This window comes from Schistocerca cancellata, chromosome 9 (assembly GCF_023864275.1).
Source record: "Schistocerca cancellata isolate TAMUIC-IGC-003103 chromosome 9, iqSchCanc2.1, whole genome shotgun sequence".
NCBI classification, from domain to species: Eukaryota; Metazoa; Arthropoda; class Insecta; order Orthoptera; family Acrididae; genus Schistocerca; species Schistocerca cancellata.
The window spans coordinates 79,440,661-79,462,511 of record NC_064634.1 but is presented as its reverse complement, the minus strand read 5'-3'; the positions used below and the strand labels follow the sequence as shown (position 1 = coordinate 79,462,511).

The 21,851-nt window shown below is 46.5% G+C and overlaps 1 protein-coding gene across 1 annotated transcript in view; it reads right to left on the bottom strand.

The window, feature by feature from the left end:
* Positions 1-21,851, bottom strand: part of LOC126101187 (homeobox protein cut) — a 466,023-nt gene that overhangs the window by 186,941 nt on the left and 257,231 nt on the right. The window contains exon 2 of the mRNA XM_049911884.1: positions 1,889-2,050. Coding sequence (XP_049767841.1) covers positions 1,889-2,050 — 162 coding nt within the window. The remainder of the gene's footprint in view (positions 1-1,888; positions 2,051-21,851) is intronic.

The window sequence follows — 21,851 nt, the reverse complement described above, 5'->3', positions numbered from 1 at the left end:
TATCAATATCTGAGAGGAGCCGAACATCTACAAGATGGGGCACTTGCTGTGGCATTACAAAGGGACGTAAATTTACAGTACGGCACACGGCCGTTATAAATGTTCCTTTCAGGTACATGCACGACGACATGATGTACCGCCAAATGACACAATCAGTGACGTCAAAGGCAGCGGCCTTTGAAATGCTTCTTCTATTAACGTTTATACGGTGTCACGTAAGGGATTTACAGGTCGTGTGCCAGAACTCTACAGAGATATAAGCCATTGTGCGCAAGTGATTATCCAGTGTGACTCGTGTCGCACGATGCGAGTAATGAAGAGCCTTTTCGGCTTGATGGATTTCACTTTTCTTCCCGTAAATCAGAGAAAAGAAAAAAATGCAAAGGGAAGTTACCGTTTCGTAACAGTGCACATTAAATATCAGCAATGTTTGTGAACGTCTGGGTTGTGTAGGTGATTTAATAGTTCAGGACTGCTACAGAGTATGATCGGGTATTAAGCGTGAAAGATCAGTGTGTGTGCTACAATGGTTGCTATAGTAACAAAGGGTGTCGATAAAACTGTCTGTTCCTCATGCCGAGATATTACTCAATTCCCGCTCAATTCAAGACAGTTCCCCACTTTCAAATACTTCGATGTCGAAGGAGCGATACGTACTTTCCCCCCTTCTTCTGGAAGCTAAAATAGCCTATATTTAATATGATATGTCAGTCATATTGTTGATATAACATTAACGAAAGGGATAACGAGTGTTGTTTTATACTGAATAAATCTCCACCAGTAGACTTCGAAAAGTTGTAAGTAATGAATATTACACGTAATATAAGTCTGCCACAAATGCAACTGGTTTGTGCACTAATCTTCACTGACCCTATCATATGAGTACTGAGCATCTCGATATGAGTGTTATGCTGGAAAATAAAAAAAAAATTAACTGTGGAGAGAGGTGCTTGTAGCAGATTGCAAATTAGCGTGTTAAATAAGGCGATTGCGTGATGATACTACAAACTGTCAAGGATGATGGAGAAGGATAAATTATTAATTTGAGGTAAGGGACCCCAGTCCGTTATAAGCGAAAATCGGTTTGATACCTCTGATAGTGGAATATATGTATCGGTACTGGTGTTGCTACGATTCCAATATTAAGGAGGCCCAGCTCACTTCGGGCTGAAGGTTGGCGGACAGCTCGATCGGACATTACCTGAGAAGTGGATAGGCAAAGGAGGTCTTGTTCCGTGACGAGCACGTTCACCTCATTTCACCGGTTTCATTTGTTCTCGTGGGACGATGTGATAAGTCTTATGTACGAGAGCCCTGTCGAGACTGAAAGACGATCTGCTGGCAGGAATTGTCGCTGCCTACGACAAAGCGGATGTTGCAACGAGTATGACAGAACATTGTGCGGCGATGCGATGCATGCACTGACGATAGGGGACGCTATTTTGAACAGTTTTTGTAAATGCAGCAGTTTGTGAAACTTGTGCAGGTAGATGGAATACATTATTACTGTACTTCAAACTTAGGATTTTCGGTCTCTCTGACATGAAGTGACATGCGCCGTTACTAGTCCATCTGCAGGGAAACAGAAGGTATTGAAGAGTTTTATGCGTGAATTTTGTACGTAATGATTAGGTTTCGGAAGTTGGAACCCTTAGTTTGCTCTAGGCTGCCTTACCTCGAATACATACACCTTTCTCCATCATCCCTGAAAGTTTGTAACACCATCACGAAATAACTCTGTATGTTCAGAGTTTTCACCAGCACCACCACCACCACCACCACCACCACCACCACAACAACAACAACAACAACAACGCAATATGTCCACTACCACAAAGAAGCCCCCGTGAAGAGTCCGTGACGGGTGCAGAGCAGAGGCGGCGCCTACCTCCTTGTCCTTGGCGGCGAGCTCGTGCTCGAGGGCGGAAGGCTCCATGTCGCCGGCCGCCTTGCCCTGCTGCTGCGGCTGCAGACCTCCGCCCCCGCCGCCGCCGCCGGAGGCCAGCTGCTCCTTGAGCGCGCTCACCTCCTTCTCGGCCAGCGTGGCGCGCTGCAACACAAAAACAGTCGACCGTCACTGAGAGCCGTTCGTGAAGCGCAAAGTTTATTCAGCAGTCAAAAGGGACTTAGAGTCTGCTTGGCCCGATCTGAGTTTTGGTACTCGCTATTCTTCTCACAGTCTAGAGTAGAACGCTAATCGGTAAGCATACGACGGAATGCGCTACCTAGTATGTTCCATACCGTCGCCCATAAAAACGGGATCTTTCGTGGGCCCATGCCTGGAGTTCTATTCGTGACGGGAAGTACGATCGTGTTTTGAGTAGCCCTTAGGCTGGCGACCATTTACACACCAGTCACAAGGATCGCCTTACTGCCACAGTCTTACAGTAATATTACACGTTCCCTCCAGCTTAGCAAATCGGTTGGTTTTTTATGCATTAGATGTGGTGTATGGTACGCCTTATGGGGCTTCTGGAGGCACCATTTATTTCACGGGAGGTTTCTGAGAAAACCCGAAAAACATAGTTTTTGGATACCACAACCGAGGCCCAGATTCCAAGACGGCTGTGCGCAGCAAACCGCTGAAATTTTTATGGTAATTTCCTAACATCCCGATCGCTAACAGCTGTCAAAAATTTTCTTGATACTGTGCGGATGCTCCCGCCGGCGGAGGTTCGAGTCCTCCCTCGGGCATGGGTGTGTGTGTTTGTCCTTAGGATAATTTAGGTTAAGTAGTGTGTAAGCCTAGGGACTGATGATAGCAGTTAAGTCCCATAAGATTTCACACACATTTGAACTTTTTTTTATTATTTTCTTGATATCTTTATGCGTTCCCGAGATCTTTGGGTTTAAAGTTACCCTAATTGTACACGTAAAATACGCACGTAACATCCGGTGCGAGACGAAATCTAAATAATCGCAGCGAATTGCTCAAATTTTAACGGTATGTTCTCTAGGCAGTTATCCTGAAGTACCATCTTCCCGTTTTCAAAAATATTTTTCCATTATCGACAAACACCCCAACAATATGGTTTTGGGTACCAAAACCGCGCCCCGGATTACAGGAAGGTTATGCACAGCAAATGGCTGAAATTTTTACTTGGCGAGATTGAAAAAAAATCAACCAACCAGTCGCAAATAAAGGTTTATTGGAACTCTTGACTTAGGTTTAGACAATTTTAAAATTAAACTTTTATCGTTTCTACAGAATAGGTAATGGACCTTGTTACATCGCATACTGATTAAGTACGTTGAATAAAGCTAACCGGCTGTTGTCAGGGCAGACAAATCTCTTAAGAAACAAATAATCGCAAGCCATGACTTAGGATTGCAGGACAGGTGTGCAGTTCAAATGCCAGCAGTGGTGGCACATTAAGCCTGCCCTTGTGGCCGATCGGTTCTAGGCGCTTCAGTCCGGAACCGCGCGACCGCTACGGTCGCAGGTTCGAATCCTGCCTCGGGCATGGATGTGTGTGATGTCCTTAGGTTAGTTAGGTTTAAGTACTTCTATGTTCTAGGGAACCGATGACCTCAGAAGTTAAGTCCCATAGTGCTCAGAGCCATTTGAACCATCTGTGGCACATTAACATAGGGCTCTTGTGACGTAAAGAAGGTAGTATGAGGCAGCTGGTACCCCACTTTTCAGTCAGAGTCTTTTAAAACAAGAGGATATTAGCTTTCTTTGTGCTCCGATAGGAGCATTTTTCCGCTGATACGTGAGCCCTCATTGACAGCTAGCCCCAGGTGAAAGTTGTCAGCACTCGCGGCGGTGGGTCGAAGAGCAGAGAGTAAGTGGAGACGTATCCGTGGAACAAGAGTCAAGAAGCTCATTGCGTCGTGGATACTCGGTTTGGAGGGATCAGATGCTGTCGCAGAATCGAATTCTGAGGAGATGAGAAGAAAACGCGCTGTGGGTGATCACTAATGCCACAGTATAACAAACTGATCGAACGCCCCTCCAATTAATACACCTGCACCAGAATAATAAAGTGACTGACAGCTACCTGCTTACATACCAGCTACCATTCTTTCCGCCGTGTATAGTGCCTGCAACAGAATATATTAAGCTAGCAGTGATGTTTGTAGGTAAGTGATAAACGTATTATCATCCTGCAAGTGGAAGTCAGACAAGTACATTACTGTACTATAGTACGAACGCATTCACTAAGGAAGTACACAGTTGCATAGGTCGTAGCCATAATGAATTCTGGAAATAACGGTGAGACAACAACATGGGTTCCTTTCGTGCGTAACTATCCACGCATGTCAGTCATGTTGCTATTGTGATCGAGGTACAGTTTTATCAATAATTACACGCATTCCAACAGAGCTGTGCCCACGCACTTGTAACAGACAGTCCGTGACGGGAACTTTCTTAAGCATGAGTCATTTGGATATTCTTGAATTTTTCATCCGCTCAGTTCCTCGCTTTACAATCAAGCGTGACCACCGTCTCAGGGAAAGATCCAGGCTAACCGATCGCGGCAGGAAGACTACTACGACTCCACCACGTTTTTAAGATGTGACATTGTTTACGCTTTGTCAGAGGTGCGTGTTCAGTAACCAGGCTGGGCTACAGCGAATATGCGAGGGTCGTGGAACAGCTATTATTAAGGTGTAGAAAAGCAATATCCAGGCTCTGCATCAGCAATGCAAGAACGCGGATCTGTATTGAACATTAATGTCATCCAGGTAGTTGCCCACAGCCACACGTTTTTGTATCGCTCGTTTCGGCTCTCCGAAACAGTAGACATTCATCACGTATGGATAAGGATTCACTGTGAAATAAATAGAACAATGGTTGGTTCAAATGGCTCAGAGCAGTATGGGACTTAACATCTGAGGTCATCAGTTCCCTAGAACGTAGACCTACTTAAACCTAACTAACCTAAGGACATCACACACATCCAAGCCCGAGGCAGGATTCGAACCTGCGACCGTAGCGGTCGCGCGGTTCCAGACTGAAGCGCCTAGTACCGCTCGGCCACATCGGCCGGCTAAATAGAACAATGTGTACGGCACTGTCATATCTGAAACAGTAACACGCATTTATCGTAACAATTTATTACTACCAATCGTGATCGTCAACGATTTTTGGTGAAGAAATAATTCCGTGGAACATTAAAATATTTCACGTTTCATCTATTCTACAAAAACGCTGTGCACGGAAGTATTCGTGCTAGTGTAGTTGTATTAATACGGTAATGCCAAACAGTATTAATACGGTAATACGAAACAAATGCCTAAAAAATATGGATAGCCGTGCGATAACTTTGGTAAAAATATGCAACCGATAAGTCATTCCGTTAGTCGTAAACGAAGGCACTCGGCATTTCTTTTAATCCATGGAAAGAATAGTAAGACAAAAAATAACACCATGGAAAGCATAGTAAGACAAAAAATAACACACACACACACACACACACACACACACACACACACACACATACACACACACATTCTGCTATGAGTGCATCGTCCTCCAGTGTCGCGCAGACTCCCGACAAAATAAAGCACTAGATACTATTTTCCTAACTTTTGAATTGCAAAAAACTTAAGCACACAACTATATCTAGCAGTTCATACGAGTAGCGCTAGCGCAACTGTTCAGTCGGATGTAGGCCGAGTCGTAAGCAGAAGGAGAGTACGTCGCAGACACCGACTTACCATAGGTTTCGCAAAGCATACAGGCCGTGACCATCGCGGCAGCATGCTGCTGCGCACCCAGCCGCGCGAAGAAACGCCGGGAAGCATCGCCGAGTCAGCTGTGCGCGGACGGTTGCGATCGCTTCTCCCGCGAGAACTCCGAGACCACTCGGCGAGCGGGACGCTCTCTCTTCTCGTGTGTGGCAGTAGCACTGGTACGTGACTGATCGGCCCGTATTATCGCGGGATGAGTGTGTGTCGGTGCTCCGCCTAGCCTCCCATTTCCTCTGCGGAGCTTCCGCTGGCCGACTTTGGCTGATTCGCGTGATTTGTTGACGCATTTCCCGAGCTCGTCTCGGCGTGGTGGGGAGGGGGGACCGCTGCCGGTGACGCATTCCAGGCGCAGACCGCAGGATTCCAGGAAGGCTCCGTCCGTGGCGCCATTCGACGTTCCAGAGCCGATGGCTGACTCAGGAGCTGCGATAGCAGAGCTGGACCTCTGGGTCAGGGATCCGCCCATCGGCACCGATTCTGCTCCCGTTTAGTCAGCCTTTCTGTTGCACCAGCCTTTCTGTTGCACCTGGTTGTCACGGCCACTGACTGGGAACGCTGCAGCACTCGGTAAGGTAACGATGTTCTTATGCTGCTGACGCAGTAAAAATCAGTCTACGACTCAAAAAGCGCAGAGTTGGTCTTCTGCGCACTAGATGTCAACTGTTTTGACTAGGAATATGACCTAATAACCAGTCCGCAGCCGGCCGGAGTGGCCGTGCGGTTTTAGGCGCTACAGTCTGGAACCGAGCGACCGCTACGGTCGCAGGTTCGAATCCTGCCTCGGGCATGGATGTGTGTGATGTCCTTAGGTTAGTTAGGTTTAATTAGTTCTAATTTCTAGGCGTCTGATGACTTCAGAAGTTAAGTCGCATAGTGCTCAGAGCCATTTGAACCAGTCCACAAACGCAGTTCGTGTGTGTACGCTTTCGTGATTTCCCAGTGTTTGCCCAATTGTACACGGTCTGCTGTTTTTCATGATTCGCCAATTTTATTTTATTTCAGTTTTTGGCCGCCTGCTCTTCCTGTCGCCGCAGTCGTTGGTAACTTCAGGAACGGAATTCGTGTCCGCCATCTCTCTGTGAATCGTATAATTTTGTTCGGTGTGTTATCTTGTAAGGGGGCAGTCAAATCCAAAATGACAGAGATAGAAAAGTAAGTAAACGATTTATTACTTCAAAAGTAATCGCCATAACTGTTAATAAATTTATCCCACTGTGGGACAAGATGGGCAATGACTATATGGAAAAATGTTTGTGGTCCGAAACAAATCGACGGCCACGAATGTCTTTCTTCAGGCTCTAAAAGAGAGAAAATTGCATGGTGACACATCGGTACTGTATGAAGGACGTGTAAGGGCTTCCCAGCGAAACTTCTGCAGAGTAGTCGCAACAATCTTGATAACATGTCAGTCCAACCGACTTCCATATTTCTGGAGCTCTAAAGAACGACCTTCGCGACTGTCGATTTGCTCCGGACGAAGAGGCGCCACCTGGGTACACTCGTGGTTCTGTAGGATACCGCAAACATTTCACGACAGTAACGTCCCTGTAATGGACTGGCATTCACAGGGTCCTGACCTGAATCCTATTGGGATGTTTGGGATCGCCGACTTCGTCTCAGGCCTCACCGACCTATATCTATCCTCTCCTCAGTGCAGCACTCCGTGAAGAATGGGCTGCCATTCCCCAAGAAACCTTCCAGCACCTGATCGAACGTATGCCTGCCAGAGTGGAAGCAGTCATCGAGGCTAAGGGTGCGCCAAAACCTTATTGAATTCCAGCATTACCGATGGAGGGCGCCACGAACTTCAAAGTCATTTTCGGCCAGGTGTCCGGATGCTTTTGCTCACATAGGGTACATAAACGAACATTGAAACCCGCCTAAAAATCTCCCTCAGACTTGAAATATTTTCTTCGGGCAGCTGTCCGCAGCGGATGTTTTCAGGAAAATCAGAACAACCGTTTTCGCTCAGTGACCATCATCTGGCACGAAAAATGGCTAATACGAGTCACTGATGCTAAACCATCCCTCCGACTTGCCGTTTACTAGACCAACGGTCTTCTAGCGAAGTCACGAGTATAATACTCGTTGAAGCCAACCAGCATCTCAACTGTGACACCCGACTGGAAATCCGAGGACATCAGCAGCATACGCCAGGAAAGTCTGCATTCACTCAACTTACAATTTGTTTACAGACGGCATATTTCGCAGTCGGTGATTCTGTTCCTCTGTTATCAGACCAATTCCGGTTCGCTGCTCCAGCGAGGGCTCGGCGTCTGTTGCTCTCCTTCGCTTCCCAGACCGAATCGCTCCTCGACCACCCTTTCCGCCGACCAGACACAACTCACTCCTTCCGCGTTCTCCTTCCGACGACCGGAGAAGATAGCGATCTGGTGGTAGCTCTGAGCACTATGGGACTCAACATCTTAGGTCATAAGTCCCCTAGAACTTAGAACTACTTAAACCTAACTACCCTAAGGACATCACACACACCCATGCCCGAGGCAGGATTCGAACCTGCGACCGTAGCAGTCCCGCGGTTCCGGACTGCAGCGCCAGAACCGCTAGACCACGATGCTCCCTCCTCTTCGGCCTATCCCTCCATTTCTCTCCCTCTCTCTCTCTCTTTTTACGTATGTTTCTGGACAGAAAGAAGGGCCCCCGAAGTGGTGCCACACAAATGATCGTTTCAATGGAAATGAAGAGGTCTGTGCAGCAGTCTACGTGTGTGTATGTGTGTGTGTGTGTGTGTGTTTATGCCAGTCACCAGCGCTTGTCCCTGAGTACGGGCAGGCTGCGAGGGGGCGTGGCGCGAGAAGTAATTGAAGACGCGGCGGCGGTGGTATCCGCTGGGGCCGGTGGCCACCCGCCCGCCGTCCAACTGTTTTGTGTGTTTCCGCTTCCGCCCGTCTGCGCTATACAACCCCCATCCCACCCCCCTCCCGCCTCTTCCTCCGTCTCATTCTCACCTACCGTTTCACGCACACGCCTCGCTACTCGCGACGAAGGAGTACTTATCGGCGAGGGAAGGTTTCCTACAGTGAATTAATAAGCTGCCCCGCGCACCTTCCTTCGCGCCCTTATAAGCAGGCGTCTGTTCTGTTTTGTTGGCACGTGCGTCCGGCCGGCGCGTTTTACATAACCCTCCCCTGGGGCCACCCCGGCCAGACGCTGGCCACCTCTCCGGGGCGCCTGTGTCTGGTGGGGGCGACGGCGCGAGCCTGTGTGCCCTGCCCTAGGAGGCGCCTCGCCAGTTACCCTTCCACTAAAACCGATGATCGGCTGCGTTTTTTCTGCTTTGTGGATAAAGCCCTCGAAAAAGAAGTTTCGCAATACATCTGTGCTGTATTGCCACCGCATCGTCGATGTACAGGATTAGTTTATTCAGTCTTCCACCGAGCGAATCTTATCGCACAATTAACCACGGAATTGTCGAGTTACTTGTAATCTCGTGCAAATAGATTCACTTACCTGCGTGGAACAATCTGTGGCGATATGAATGGAACGATCACATAGTCGTAGGTACTGCAGATGGCAGACTTTCTTCTCTTGCAAGATACTGGGAAAATGCTATCAGTCTACAAGGAGATTAACAAAATGCCCGATCTAGAATACTGCTGAAGTGTGTGGGAACTTAACAAGGAGGGCTGACAGTTGATATTGAGTGCATAGAGTGTAGGACACCACGAATGACAACAGGTTTTTTTTATCAACGCGAGAGAGTCACGAAAATGACAGGAGCTTGTAGATAAAATGTCAACTTTTTTGCGAAAGTCACCTTTGAAAATTTCAAGAACCAATATTAAGTGAGAACTCTATGAATAGAAAATGGTTCAAATGGCTCTGAGCACTATGGGACTTAACATCTGTGGTTATCAGTTCCGTAGAGCTTAGAACTACTTAAAGCTAACTAACCTAAGGACATCACACACATCAATGCCCGAGGCAGGATTCGAACCTGCGACCGTAGCGGTCACGTGGTTCCAGACTGAAGCGCCTAGAACCGCACGGCCACACCGGCCGGCTGTGAATAGACAACGGCCCTTTATGTATATCTTCGATACGGACAGCGAAGACAAGATTATTAGACTAATTACAACGTGCACAGAGCCAATTAAACAGTCACTCCTTCCGCGCTCAGTCCCGAATAGAATGGGAAGAAGCTCTAATATGTGGTACAGTAGAAAGAATCATGTACTCCGCGGTGGTCTGCAAAGTACAGAGAATGAATGCAAATATGGATCGTATGTTTGCGAGGCTCGTTAATTCACTTCGTTAGGGGGCTTGCATTTTATGGGGACAGTTGTCTGGTTGGTTGGTTCATTTGAGTACATTCTAAGCAGATTATCGCTTTTTACTGTTAACTCAGCAGCTATATGCTTCTTTTTATTTTACAAACTGTAAGAGAGTATGATCACAAACGTAAATGGTTTGTCTTCAGATTCCACACATTATCTGCAGCATTTGGCGTCAGGACATGCAGTTTTTGATTCAGCAACAGTCACTTTCTATGACACGCAGATTGCGAACGATTTGTACGCTGTATGCCGCCGAAGACCTAAAGAATTACAAGATGGCCAACTGGATACGATTGTAACTATATTTTCTGATTGTGTCTAAAATAAACAGTATACAGTATGATATGTCAGTCGCTCTTCTCCATAGGCTAACAGTAATAGTGGCAGCAATAAAAAGAATTTATAGCTGCACAAAGAAGATGTTTTCTGATATAGCGAGTTCTGGCAAAAGAAAATTTAAGGAGTTTGCACAAGCTAATAATACTCGCAAATGAGGAAGATGTGATTGGAAGAAGGATGTATACGGGTAACGAGTGCGTATAGGGGCAGTGGTAGTCATTATTGTTGCTTCAATAGATACACTGAAGATCCAAGGAAACTGGTGTAGCCATGCGCGTATTCAAATACAGAGATATGTAAACAGGCAGAATACGACGCTGTGGTCGGCAACGCGTGTATAAGACAAAAAGTGTCTGGCGCAGTTGTTGGATCGGTTACTGCTGCTATAATGACACGTTATCAAGATTTAAGTGAGTTTGAACGTGATGTTATAGTCGGCGCAAGTGCGATGAGACACAGAATCACCGATGTAGCGCTGAACTGGGGATTTGCCCGTACGACAATTTCATGAGTGTACCGTGAAGATTAGGAATCCGATAAAACATCATATCTCCGACACCGCTGCGTCCGGAAAACGATCCAGCAAGAACAGGACCAACGACTGAAGATAACCTTTCAAAGTGACAGAAGTGCAATCCTTCCGCAAATTGCTGTAGATTTCAATGCTGGGCAACCAATAAGTGTCAGTGTACGAACCATTCAAAAAAAACATAATCGATATGAGGTTTCGGAGCTGAAGGTCCACTCGTGTACCCTTGATGACTGCACGACACAAAGCTTTACACCTCACTTGGGCCCGTCAACACCGACACCGACATTGGACTGTTGATGACTGGAGAGATGTTGCCTGGCGGGAAAAGTCTCGTTTCATATTGTATGGAGCGGATGGACGTGAACGGGTATGGAGACAATCTCATGAATCCATGGACCCTGCATGTCAGTAGGGGGCTGTTCAAGCTGCTGGAGGCTCTGTAATGCGTGTGCAGTTGGAGTGATATGGGACCCCCGATACGTCTAGATACGACTCTTGACAGGCGACACGTACTTAAGCATACTGTCTGATAACATGCATTAATTCATGTCCATTGTGCTTTCCAACGGGCATGTACAATTCCAGCAGGACAATGCGACACCCCACATACCCAGAATTGCTACAGAGTGGCTCCAGGAACATTCTTCTGAGTTTAAACAATTCCGCTGGCCACCAAACTCCCCACACATGAACATAATTACGCATATCTGGGATGCTTTGCAACGTGCTATTCAGAAGAGATCTCCACCCCCTAGTACTCTGACAGATTTATGGACAGCCCTGCAGGATTCATGGTGTCAATTCCCTCCAGCACTACTTTACACGTTAGTAGAGTCCATGTCACGTCGTGTTGCGTCATTTCTGCGTGCTCCCGATGGTCGTACACGATATTAGGCAGGTGTGCCAGTTTCTTTGGTTCTTCAGTATATGTCATTAACTGTCTTGTGAAGATGAAGATGTTATTCAGTTCTCTAATATAAGGCGGGAGGCGATTCCAGAGTCGGCTTCCTGCTACTCGCTGATAACCTCAGCACTGAACGGCCGTAATCTCCTTGCTGCTGTTCAGAAGGACTTCGAGAAAGTGGCTGAACGATGCAGAGGAACAGAAAGGATTTTGCTGTAATGGGAACGTGTGTTTCTGCCATTCTGCTCAGACAAGAGCTTTATATCGAAGAGAGACATGAAGGGCAGTGTACGTTGATTAGACAGCACCCAAGTCATGGAAATATTCTCTTTTCCTAAGACGATCGGCAGATGTAGGTGCCACTTTGATTATAAGACTCTTCCGATCCGCCTACACACGTTTACACTGTTAGTGCGAAAAACGCCCAACTCGCGTTTTCGCCGCATAGCCCACGAGGTTCGGTGCGGAAACCTGCCTTATTGGCTCTCGCGTTCCGTGAAGGGAGTCGCACATGTCGGTCGCGTCCGCAGTCGTTCCGACTCGGTCCAAAGGCGCGCAGCGGATGAGAATATGGCGCGCAGGTAGTTTATCACTTCCGAAAATTACGTGTCGCCGACTGCAGTCGGCCGGCGCCACGATAAGGCTCGAAATAGGCGTGGCGCACGCGTCCGTCGTCAGCCGTGGAAGGACAGTATGGCGGTAGGTAGGGTGGGAGGGAGGGAGGACGTACACCCTGCAGGAGCAGCAGCGACACAGAGAGGCACTGTGGCGCCCTCGCGTATCGGAAGGAGTTGGTAACTAGCTGTATCGCGCGACAGCGACAGGCACAAATAAATGCCGACAGTGTGTGTGTGTGGCAGAGAGGGCAGACTCGGGAGGTGGGGGTGGGGGTGGTGCGGACGGTGGGAGGAGGGAGCGGGCTGGGGGAGACGCTGATGTTGATGTGTAGGAATAAGCGAATTAGGCGGAGGGGCGCCGAGGCCACGAACACATCGACGGTGCGAGCAGAGGCGAAGGGGAAGGGAGCGAGAGAAATAACCGGGAGGAACGGCACAGCCGGCGAAGGAGAATTGTGAATTCGAAGCGTTTGGACGCCTGAGATAATATGAGTCGACGCCGTAATCCTTTCCCATTTGCTCGGCGTTAGCCGATGCCAGATGAGTGTTTTCGTCTAGCGTGGAGATCCGCCGGGGAATTGTATTGAGAGGCGAGCAGACGGTCGCAGGATGCCCGCCTGCGCGCTATCGGGGAAAACGGCCGCCCGCCCTTGTCTGTTCCCTAATGCTCTCGCGCCGGAAGTTCCGAGAAGGGCTGTTTCGGTACAACTGCTTGTCTCTCTGGGTCGGGTGACTTGACTGCCAGTAGGAATCGGCAACGCCGCGCACATTAACGCCTGAACTATCTTTTTTCCCTTATTGTTATTTCCTTCCACCACTTCTGGCGGAGGGGCTGGCGGCAGCAGTGTGATCGGTCTGCAGCAGTAGAGGTTTACAACTATACGGTGGATTTTCGAACACTGTAAAAAATTATAGAAACAAATGACGACTTAGATCGTGATGGCGTCGTTGTTTTGCTGCTAACGAAGATGACTGGTGTTCGTGAGTTGTCTGGAGTGGTCTTCCAAAGCTCCGGGTTAAGCAGGAGTGTAGGAAGGAATCATGAGGAGGGAAGTGGAACTAAGATAACTAAGGAGCTTCTCTAATAGGTGCTGAATGGAAGCGAGGTGTGGATTCGGGTCGAAAGGTTCAAAAAATGGTTCAAATGGCTCTGAGCACTATGGGACTTAACATCTGAGGTCATCAGTCCCCTAGAACCTAACTAACCTAAGGACATCACTAACATCCATGCCCGAGGCATGATTCGAACCTGCGACCGTAACGGTCGCTTGGTTCCAGACTGAAGCGCCTAGAACCGCACGGCCACTGCGGCTGGCTCGAAAGGTTCGCAAAGTTGCAAAATAACACCAGTATTTGCCAAAACTGCGGGAGAGAGGAAAACGTACATATTGTTCTTCACTAATACACGACAGATATATGACCTCTCTCCTCTTTGTTTTGCGAAATATCGTCAAATGGAAACCGGCTGTTACGTACTGCGCTGCGTTACGAAAGGAATCTAAGGTCCGAAAGGTGTCTGTTAGTGGTAAGCTTAGTTGTCTTTGAATGCGAATATCGTCTAAAGTTACACATCTTTTATCATAATATCGGGCAGACGGTAACAGCTCTACACAAGGTCCCACTGGTGTCAGATAGACCATATGCAGTTCCGCGCCTACTCTGCACACAGCTGGAGTTTTAGAAATGCGACGTTGAGGACAGAAAATCAGGTATTTCTTGTGTTGCAGCTACGTAACAGCTCTTTCTCGGGCGGAAATATGAGAACAACCAATGTCTTTTTTTATGATTGCTACAGAAAATAGTGCAGACTATACACAAAATGTATTTAGAAACGTTGGCTGCTTATCATCACTGATACGGCCATTTCATTAAAATCACCTTAGTGTGAGGAGAGGTGTTGCTACGGAGGCTATGAAGTGAGCGCTTGCTCCTGATCCGTTTTTGCTGTTGAGTCGCCCTCACCCGGCGGGAGGTATTAAGGATCTCACATTGACGCAAGGTCCCCGGCGCCGCGGAGGCTTAACTGGGTATTGCGCATGTAAATGCTTTATCAGTTTGCTCTAGGCCTTCGAAGACGTGTGTAAACAAAGCATCCGATAAGAACACTGATTCGACCGTAGACTCGAGGCTCCTCAGAGCGCTTCCATTATTCTCCGCCATAAATCTGAAGTCGGAAGGTGTTACGAGTGACGTGCAGCAGTTCGACGAAATGAATCGTGAGCAACACGCTGACGAAGAGACTAATAATGGAGTACTGTTACGAGTAAACGTGCTCCCTATTTAATTCGTTTTCCAATGATACAATCTCGAGAAGGTATTTCATCAGCATTCCATAAAGTACAGCAAAGGGGAATTTGCTTTTATCTGTACTTGAGTTTTTCCATAGCGCATAACAGTCTTGTACGGGAGATAACAGCTTCTTGGTAATTTTACAGCTGACTGTCCGTAAAATTCTCCTGGCAGACTGCAGGGAAGTTCTACTATTTTGCCGGTGTTATACACGATACAGAATGACCGTATAAGAGAACTGGGATCACCAATGGTTCTTGCGAAAAAAATACGGAAGTACATCTGCTGGCCTTGAGCAACTGTGAGCAAGTTTTGAAAATACCAGAAATCTCGAAATATTAGTAGCTGCCAATATAATATGAAGTTAACGTTTTGGTCGCTCTTGTGCCATCCGTTTCATTTCTTACCGCTCGTGACACTCTCCAATGCAAGCCTTAAGGTTGACTGCATTAGATTCAACATAGTTTACCACTCAGGAATCAGGAAGACAGCGTCCTCAGATATTAACGATGAAAGTGATGTTGTAATGGCGCACAAAGGATACTAATTTTCATTGCCGTGTTTCTCGTAAGCCATTTCAGGAAAATTCAGTGATGGCTTTTTTCACAGGAACAATTGAGTTTACGGTAGAACTCTCCTGACGTTTATGTGGCCGAAGGTACGCCTAGGACTGACAGATAAAATAAAATAAAATACTGTAAATAAGACTGAAAGTGGTGTGTGAGGCTTGCAAACATTTTGATGACTTTTTAAAATGATTCAAAAAAAGCTGATAGATCACAAACAGTAGCCACTGGATGTTAATGCAACTTATTTTATTTTACCGTAACGCGTTATCAAAATAAAGAAGTTCCATTAACATCCAGTGGCTACTTTTTGTGATCTATCAGCTTTTTGTAGAATCATATTAACAACGAAATATGTCTTATAAGAGCACAGGCTTCCGCAGCCGAAGTAAGCATCGGCGAAATGGTGGGTAATGTACGTCGTCACCTCGATGTGCTCAACCTACAAAAGAATTAATCCGAACAGACTACCACTGAGAGAAAAAAAAGGATAAAAAGGGGAGCGGCAAACAGAGGGTGTTTCCTGTAACGTCAATGTAGAATTAAGATGACTGTAATTTCAAGTTTACGTCAGACAGCTACCTGCATAATAACAGTTTCCACAACGAAGCTTTGTCTCGAAACCTGTCAGAAAATCCAAAGAGATTCTGGTCGTATGTGAAGTATGTTAGCGGCAAGAAACAGTCATAGCCTTCTCTGCGCGATAGCAATGGAGATACTATCGAAGACAATTCTGCCAACGCAGAGTTACTAAACACAGCCTTCCGAAATGTCTTCACAAAAGAAGACGAAGTAAATACTCCAGAATTCGAATCGAGAACAGCTGCCAACATGAGTAACGTAGTAAATATCATCAGAGTAGTGAAGCAACTTAAATCACTTCATAAAAGCAAGTCTTCTGGTCCAGACTGTATACCAATTAGGATATCTGAATGGTGCGAAAAGTTGCAGTTGACCCTAAATAACGAAAAGTGTGAGGTCATCGATATGAGTGCTGAAAGGAATTCGTTTAACTTCGGTTACACGATAAATATGTCTAATCTAAAAGTCGTAAATCCAACTGAATACCTAGGTATTACAATTACGAACAACTTAATTTGGAAGGAACACATAGAAGATGTGAGGAAGGCTAAGCAAAGGCTGCGTTTTATTGGCAGGACACTTAGAAAATGTAAGAGACCTACTAAGGAGACTGCCCACACTACGCTTGTCCGTCCTCTTTTAGAATACTGCTGCGCTGTGTGGGATCCTTTACCAGATAGGACTGACGGAGTACATCGAAAAAGTTCAAAGAAGGGCAGCACGTTTTGTATTATCGCGAACTATAGGAGAGAGTGTCACAGAAATGATACAGGATTTGGGCTGGACATCATTAAAAGAAAGGCGTTTTTCGTTGCGATGGAATCTTCTCACGAAATTCCAACCACCAACTTTATCCTCAGAATGCGAAGATATTTTGTTGACACCGAGCTACATAGGGAGGAACGATCGCCACGATAAAATAAGGGAAATCAGAGCTCGTACGGAAAGATGTAGGTGTTCATTCTTTCCGCACGCTATACGAGATTAGAATGATTGAGAATTGTGAAGGTGGTTCGACGAACCCTCTGCCAGGCACTTAAATGTGATTTGCAGAGTATCCAAGCAAATGTAGATGTACATTCCCACGTAAATACAGGTGTTTACATTATTTTGCCTATCCCCTGTATGTCGCATGTTATCTACATTAGAGACGATCTCCAGGAGGCATCTCCACCACCGGGTCACAATGAGAACAACTGAGCTTCATATCTGAGTACCTGCTGAAACTTGCAGAGTCAGAATTACAGGAATAAAACCGTCTGGCGCCTCCCCCTAACAGTGTCAACTTGCGAGGTATCGTATCTCCTTGGCGCAGCCGCCGCCCGCCGGCTATCGAACGACTCGTAGTCCACGTGGGCGCTGGTGATAACCGGCGTGTTTGGTTGGTGTCAGCGCCGCCCACTCCTCACTACTGATAGCAGCTGCCTGTACCATGCGAAACGTGCCGCAGAGGCGGGACGCCACCGCAGGCTCACTCTGTTCCCTGGACAGCTTGCTGCTCCTGGCTGCTTGTAGGTGCTGTGATTTTTCTGTCCTCCCCACAACTTCATCTTCTCCCATTACCATTACACTCTTCGATGTACGCAATATTATTACTAGCCATCTCTACATGGGGATCAGTCAGGTGACATCTCTGCCATTTTATCGTGCCCTGTTTCCCTTTAATGTAAATAAATTTAAATACATTTCGAGGTGCGACCGGACATGTGGGACACTGCACTGGCGATGGGCCTATGCTTCTCCCTCTGTTACAGTTCGTCACTGGCGTGGAGTATTACAGGGGAATGCATTTAGCTCGCCGATCTCCCGCGCGGGTGGATGTCGCTACTTCTGCTGCAAGTAGTATCCTCACGCGTACTCTTGCTCCCACCACCACGACACTCCCTGGCGGTATTACAAAGCCATCCCGGCTCCCTCAGTAGTAGCAAGCAGTTTCAACTAAGCAGGGTGACGCACTGGTTATGACGACGGGCACATATTCGGGGGCGAAACGGTTTCTCTCAACTCAAATGTTCTTTTCTCTACTGTGTAAATGTTGTTGTTGCGTTGCATTTCATTTATTTGCTTTTATCGCAGGTTCTGGCTGATCTGCTACCGAAAAAAATCTAATTAAAAAGCATCTTTCCGCAATATACAGGACGTAATAATCATCTTTTGGAATTTGTAGGTCTTTGTACTTCTTACTTTTGCAAAGAGAAATGCAGAAAAATTCCGTCGTATGCAAGCCAAAGGTTATCAAATGGTTCAAAATGGTTCAAATGGCTCTGAGCACTATGGGACTTAACATCTATGGTCATCAGTCCCCTAGACTTAGAACTACTTAAACCTAACTAACCTAAGGACATCACACACATTCATGCCCGAGGCAGGATTCGAATCTGCGACCGTAGCTGTCACGCGGTTCCAGACTGAAGCGCCTAGAACCGCACGGCCACACCGGCCGGCTCTTTATACAAACGTGCTGCAGCACTTTCTGTGATATCCGCAGTGGATGTTTGTTTCTTATCAGTCTCACCTAACACTGCAATTATTTTGTGCAGCCAATTTTATGTGAGCCTTACGTTAAGCAGTTTTCATGGTTTCCGATGCTGCACTGTCTTTATCTCATAGTTTCAGACGTGCTAGAACTTTTTTTCGCTGCCGCTGTTACCATGCGTTAAAAACGTAATATGTTCATTTTAACACAGGACACAAGGTTTGAGCCGACAACTCGCATACCATTGTAGTTAGATGATTTTACAGACAGCCAGTGCGTTGCGTAAGGATGAATTTCTTTCCAGCAGAGACGGTATTACTTTACAATTGATGAAGTTTCAACGCCTCTGTAATTGCGGTGTCAGAGCGGCAATTGCTAACCGAAGAGATCCAGCTTCGATTCTCGGGCGGGTCGTAGATTTCTCCGCTCGGGGATTGGCTATGTATTGCCCTTATTTTCGCATCGTATTAGCATGCAAGGCGCCACATAACAAGTCTTCGCTCTATTTAACTTCGTACCAGGGCACGACTTGACTTCACCCTAATGTATCTTCTGAATTGTCGTAACACACTGTCGTATCGCCTTTCCACTGTTGAGGTGGCTGCACGGGCAGCTCGCGAAAGCCAATTATTTTCCTTTCTTAAAAATAGTTCCAAAACTAATTTAACTAGATGAATTTCTTCGTCTTATTTTGCACCACAATGAGGTTACAAGATAGTTGCCGTCGGTTTTCGATTAAATGAAAATGAAATGATCGTATGGCATTGTTGGTTTTCGATTAATGCTTTGTAAAACAGTTTCCTTTTCCATACTGACCAAGCAGTAATGAGCAGCTCGGGTTTCTTGCCGCGTAAAGGGAGATTGTTAGCTAATAAAGCTGTTAAATTTAATACAGTTTCAAATAAATTTTTATTTTGTAACACGACTAAAATAAAAAATAACGAAGCCGACCACCTTTCAGGTTATCGGAAGTACCGATATACAACATTCGAGTATAAGATGTACGGAAGCGTCGGGCACAACGGAATATTTGGCCGGACCCACCACACAGGGTGGAAGGACCAAGCAAAAAAATACGTCGATGACGACTGTTGTCTACTCTTGGAAATAATTATTTTCGGAGCGATACTAACAAGACGCCGATGTTCCTGGTTCTCCCCATTTCCGCAGAGCCACCTGCTTCTGGTTGGACAGGACGGCTGGCCCGCACATGTTGGTAATATAGCCGAGGGGTGGCGAGTCTGTGTCGAAAGAAAGGGGAGGGAAGGGAGGGGTAGGGGGGAGGCTCGGAGATTTACGACTGCCCGTTTCCGGTGCGGTTTCTTTCCCCCGTCGCTACCCTGACAAGGCGCTCTCCTGTGCGAACCAGCACACTTGTACAAACAGAGTGCGCGCTGACCGGAAACTTTAGACGCCAGGGAGTCCAATCACACACCGGACGAGCGAGTCGATCAAGCGGAGTTCAATGTTGTGTGCCCTTAACATGTCGCCGGCCGGCAGTCTTCGGTCAAAGAAAACAAGCGTCAAATGACCTGATTGTTGAGCACTGTTCTGCAGAACAGTCGTCAGTCACACAGTTTTTAATATCGGCTTTCTGTGGACGCAGCACATTTCTGGTGAGGTATACATTTGGATTTGCTCCGGATGCACTGCGTTGTACATTTAACATCGGAATCACTGCAGTTCAGTAAAGGATATAAAGGATGCCCCAGGAATAATGGTAAGTATTCAGTGATCGCTTCCCGCGCCTGGGTTCCCGGGTTCGATTCCCGGCGGGGAATGACTGGGTGTTGTGTGATGTCCTTAGGCTAGTTAGGTTTAAGTAGTTCAAAGTTCAGGGGGCTGATGACCATAGCTGTTAAGTCCCATAGTGCTCAGAGCCATTTAGGGATATGACAGCATAGTAAACACGGGCTTAAAATGGTAAACACAGGATTGAAATGCATGCCTTAAGAGTCATCAGCACTTCGAAAAGGAACAAAGAAGACGTGAGTTTAATGTCCCGTCGACTTAGAGGTCATTTGAGACGAAGCACGAGCTCGAATTGTATCAAGGAAGGGGAAGGAAATCGGCCTTGCTCTTTCAAGGGAACCGTACTGGCATTTGCCTTGCGCGATTTAGGGAAATCACGGAAATACTAAATCCGGATGGCCGGAAGAGGGTTCGATCCGTCGTCCTCCCGAATGCGACTCCACTGCACCACCTCGCTCGGTACTTCTTCGATACTGTGTGAAGTAAATCCTTTTTACTGTAAGGTCTTTGCTTTCCATATTTTGAGTGGAGGTAAGATGGACCAAATTAAAAAAAAAAGTATTGAGTAGTAAACGTGGGCTCTCAAATGCATACCTTGAACAATATGAGCACTTGCTCGGTAGAAGAACCGTACTTCAGAGTAGCGAAAATGAAGTGCTCACAGCTCTTAAGGTACGTAATTTACAGTCGATGTTTATTGGGCATATTTTCCTTAATGGCCCATACTACTACCTCTCAAAATATGGAAAAAAAGAGCTTGCAACAGAAGAGATGTTTTTCACAGTACCGTAGATGAAGTGCTCGTAGCTCTTAAGCTATGCATTCCAGACCGTATGTCTACTACACTTTACTGCTTCGAATGATCACTGCTATCATATTCATGAATACTGACAATTCCTTCTGGGGCATCATGTATCACACAGAGAATTGACCGCCATCAGAGCAAATCCTCGCGTACACTGTGTTCTGAAGATGCAGGCTCTCGAAACGGTCTGTGGATGCCATTAAAAATCGTGTACAGTCGCAGCTTTCTTACGAATTGTCACAAAAGGACGGAACAAATTTTATTATTATTATCGTTATGGACACTTGGTACAACGGCGACTCTTCCTGGACAATCTGGGTTCAGAATTCTTCCAATGGTAGAACAAAGTCGTTTCATAGTATTCCAACTTTTCGACAATTTCCTCATTAGGAATGTGTAACAGAATGGATTTCAAACCCTTAACTGTCGTCACAAATAATATTAGACTCAGAAAGTGCATATGGAGTAGAATGTCGGACAATAAGAGAAACTGTGTAATCTTGATAAACTTGTGTGTAACATTCCACAAAGAAAATTTAACACCGAAAGGGTTCGGATTTAACTAAAGTTTGCAAGGATCCTTTCTAAGTGACCCAGACAGTACCCTGTATCACGGGGCCCAGGGTTCGATTCCCGGCCGGTTGGGGATTTTCTCTGCCCGGGGACTGGGTGTTTGTGTCATCATCGTCATCATCATCATCATCATCACTCGTGATGAAAATAATGATAAAGAAGTAGAGAGAATGCCTGTAATCAGATTAAAAGGCGTGGGACCAATTCAGAGTTTGTCTATACAGTCGTGATCCTACAAATTCATGAGTTCACTTTCGAGTGAAGCCTTCCAAGACAGCCGATATTCCGAGCCGGACAGAGCTTGACAATGGTCTCAGTAGTACCAATATTACTCAGTAGAACCTAACGTTGTGGCGCAGTAGTTTAGCCCTGGGCTCATATTTGAGTGATGAAGGATTCAAACGTCTTTTCAATCACG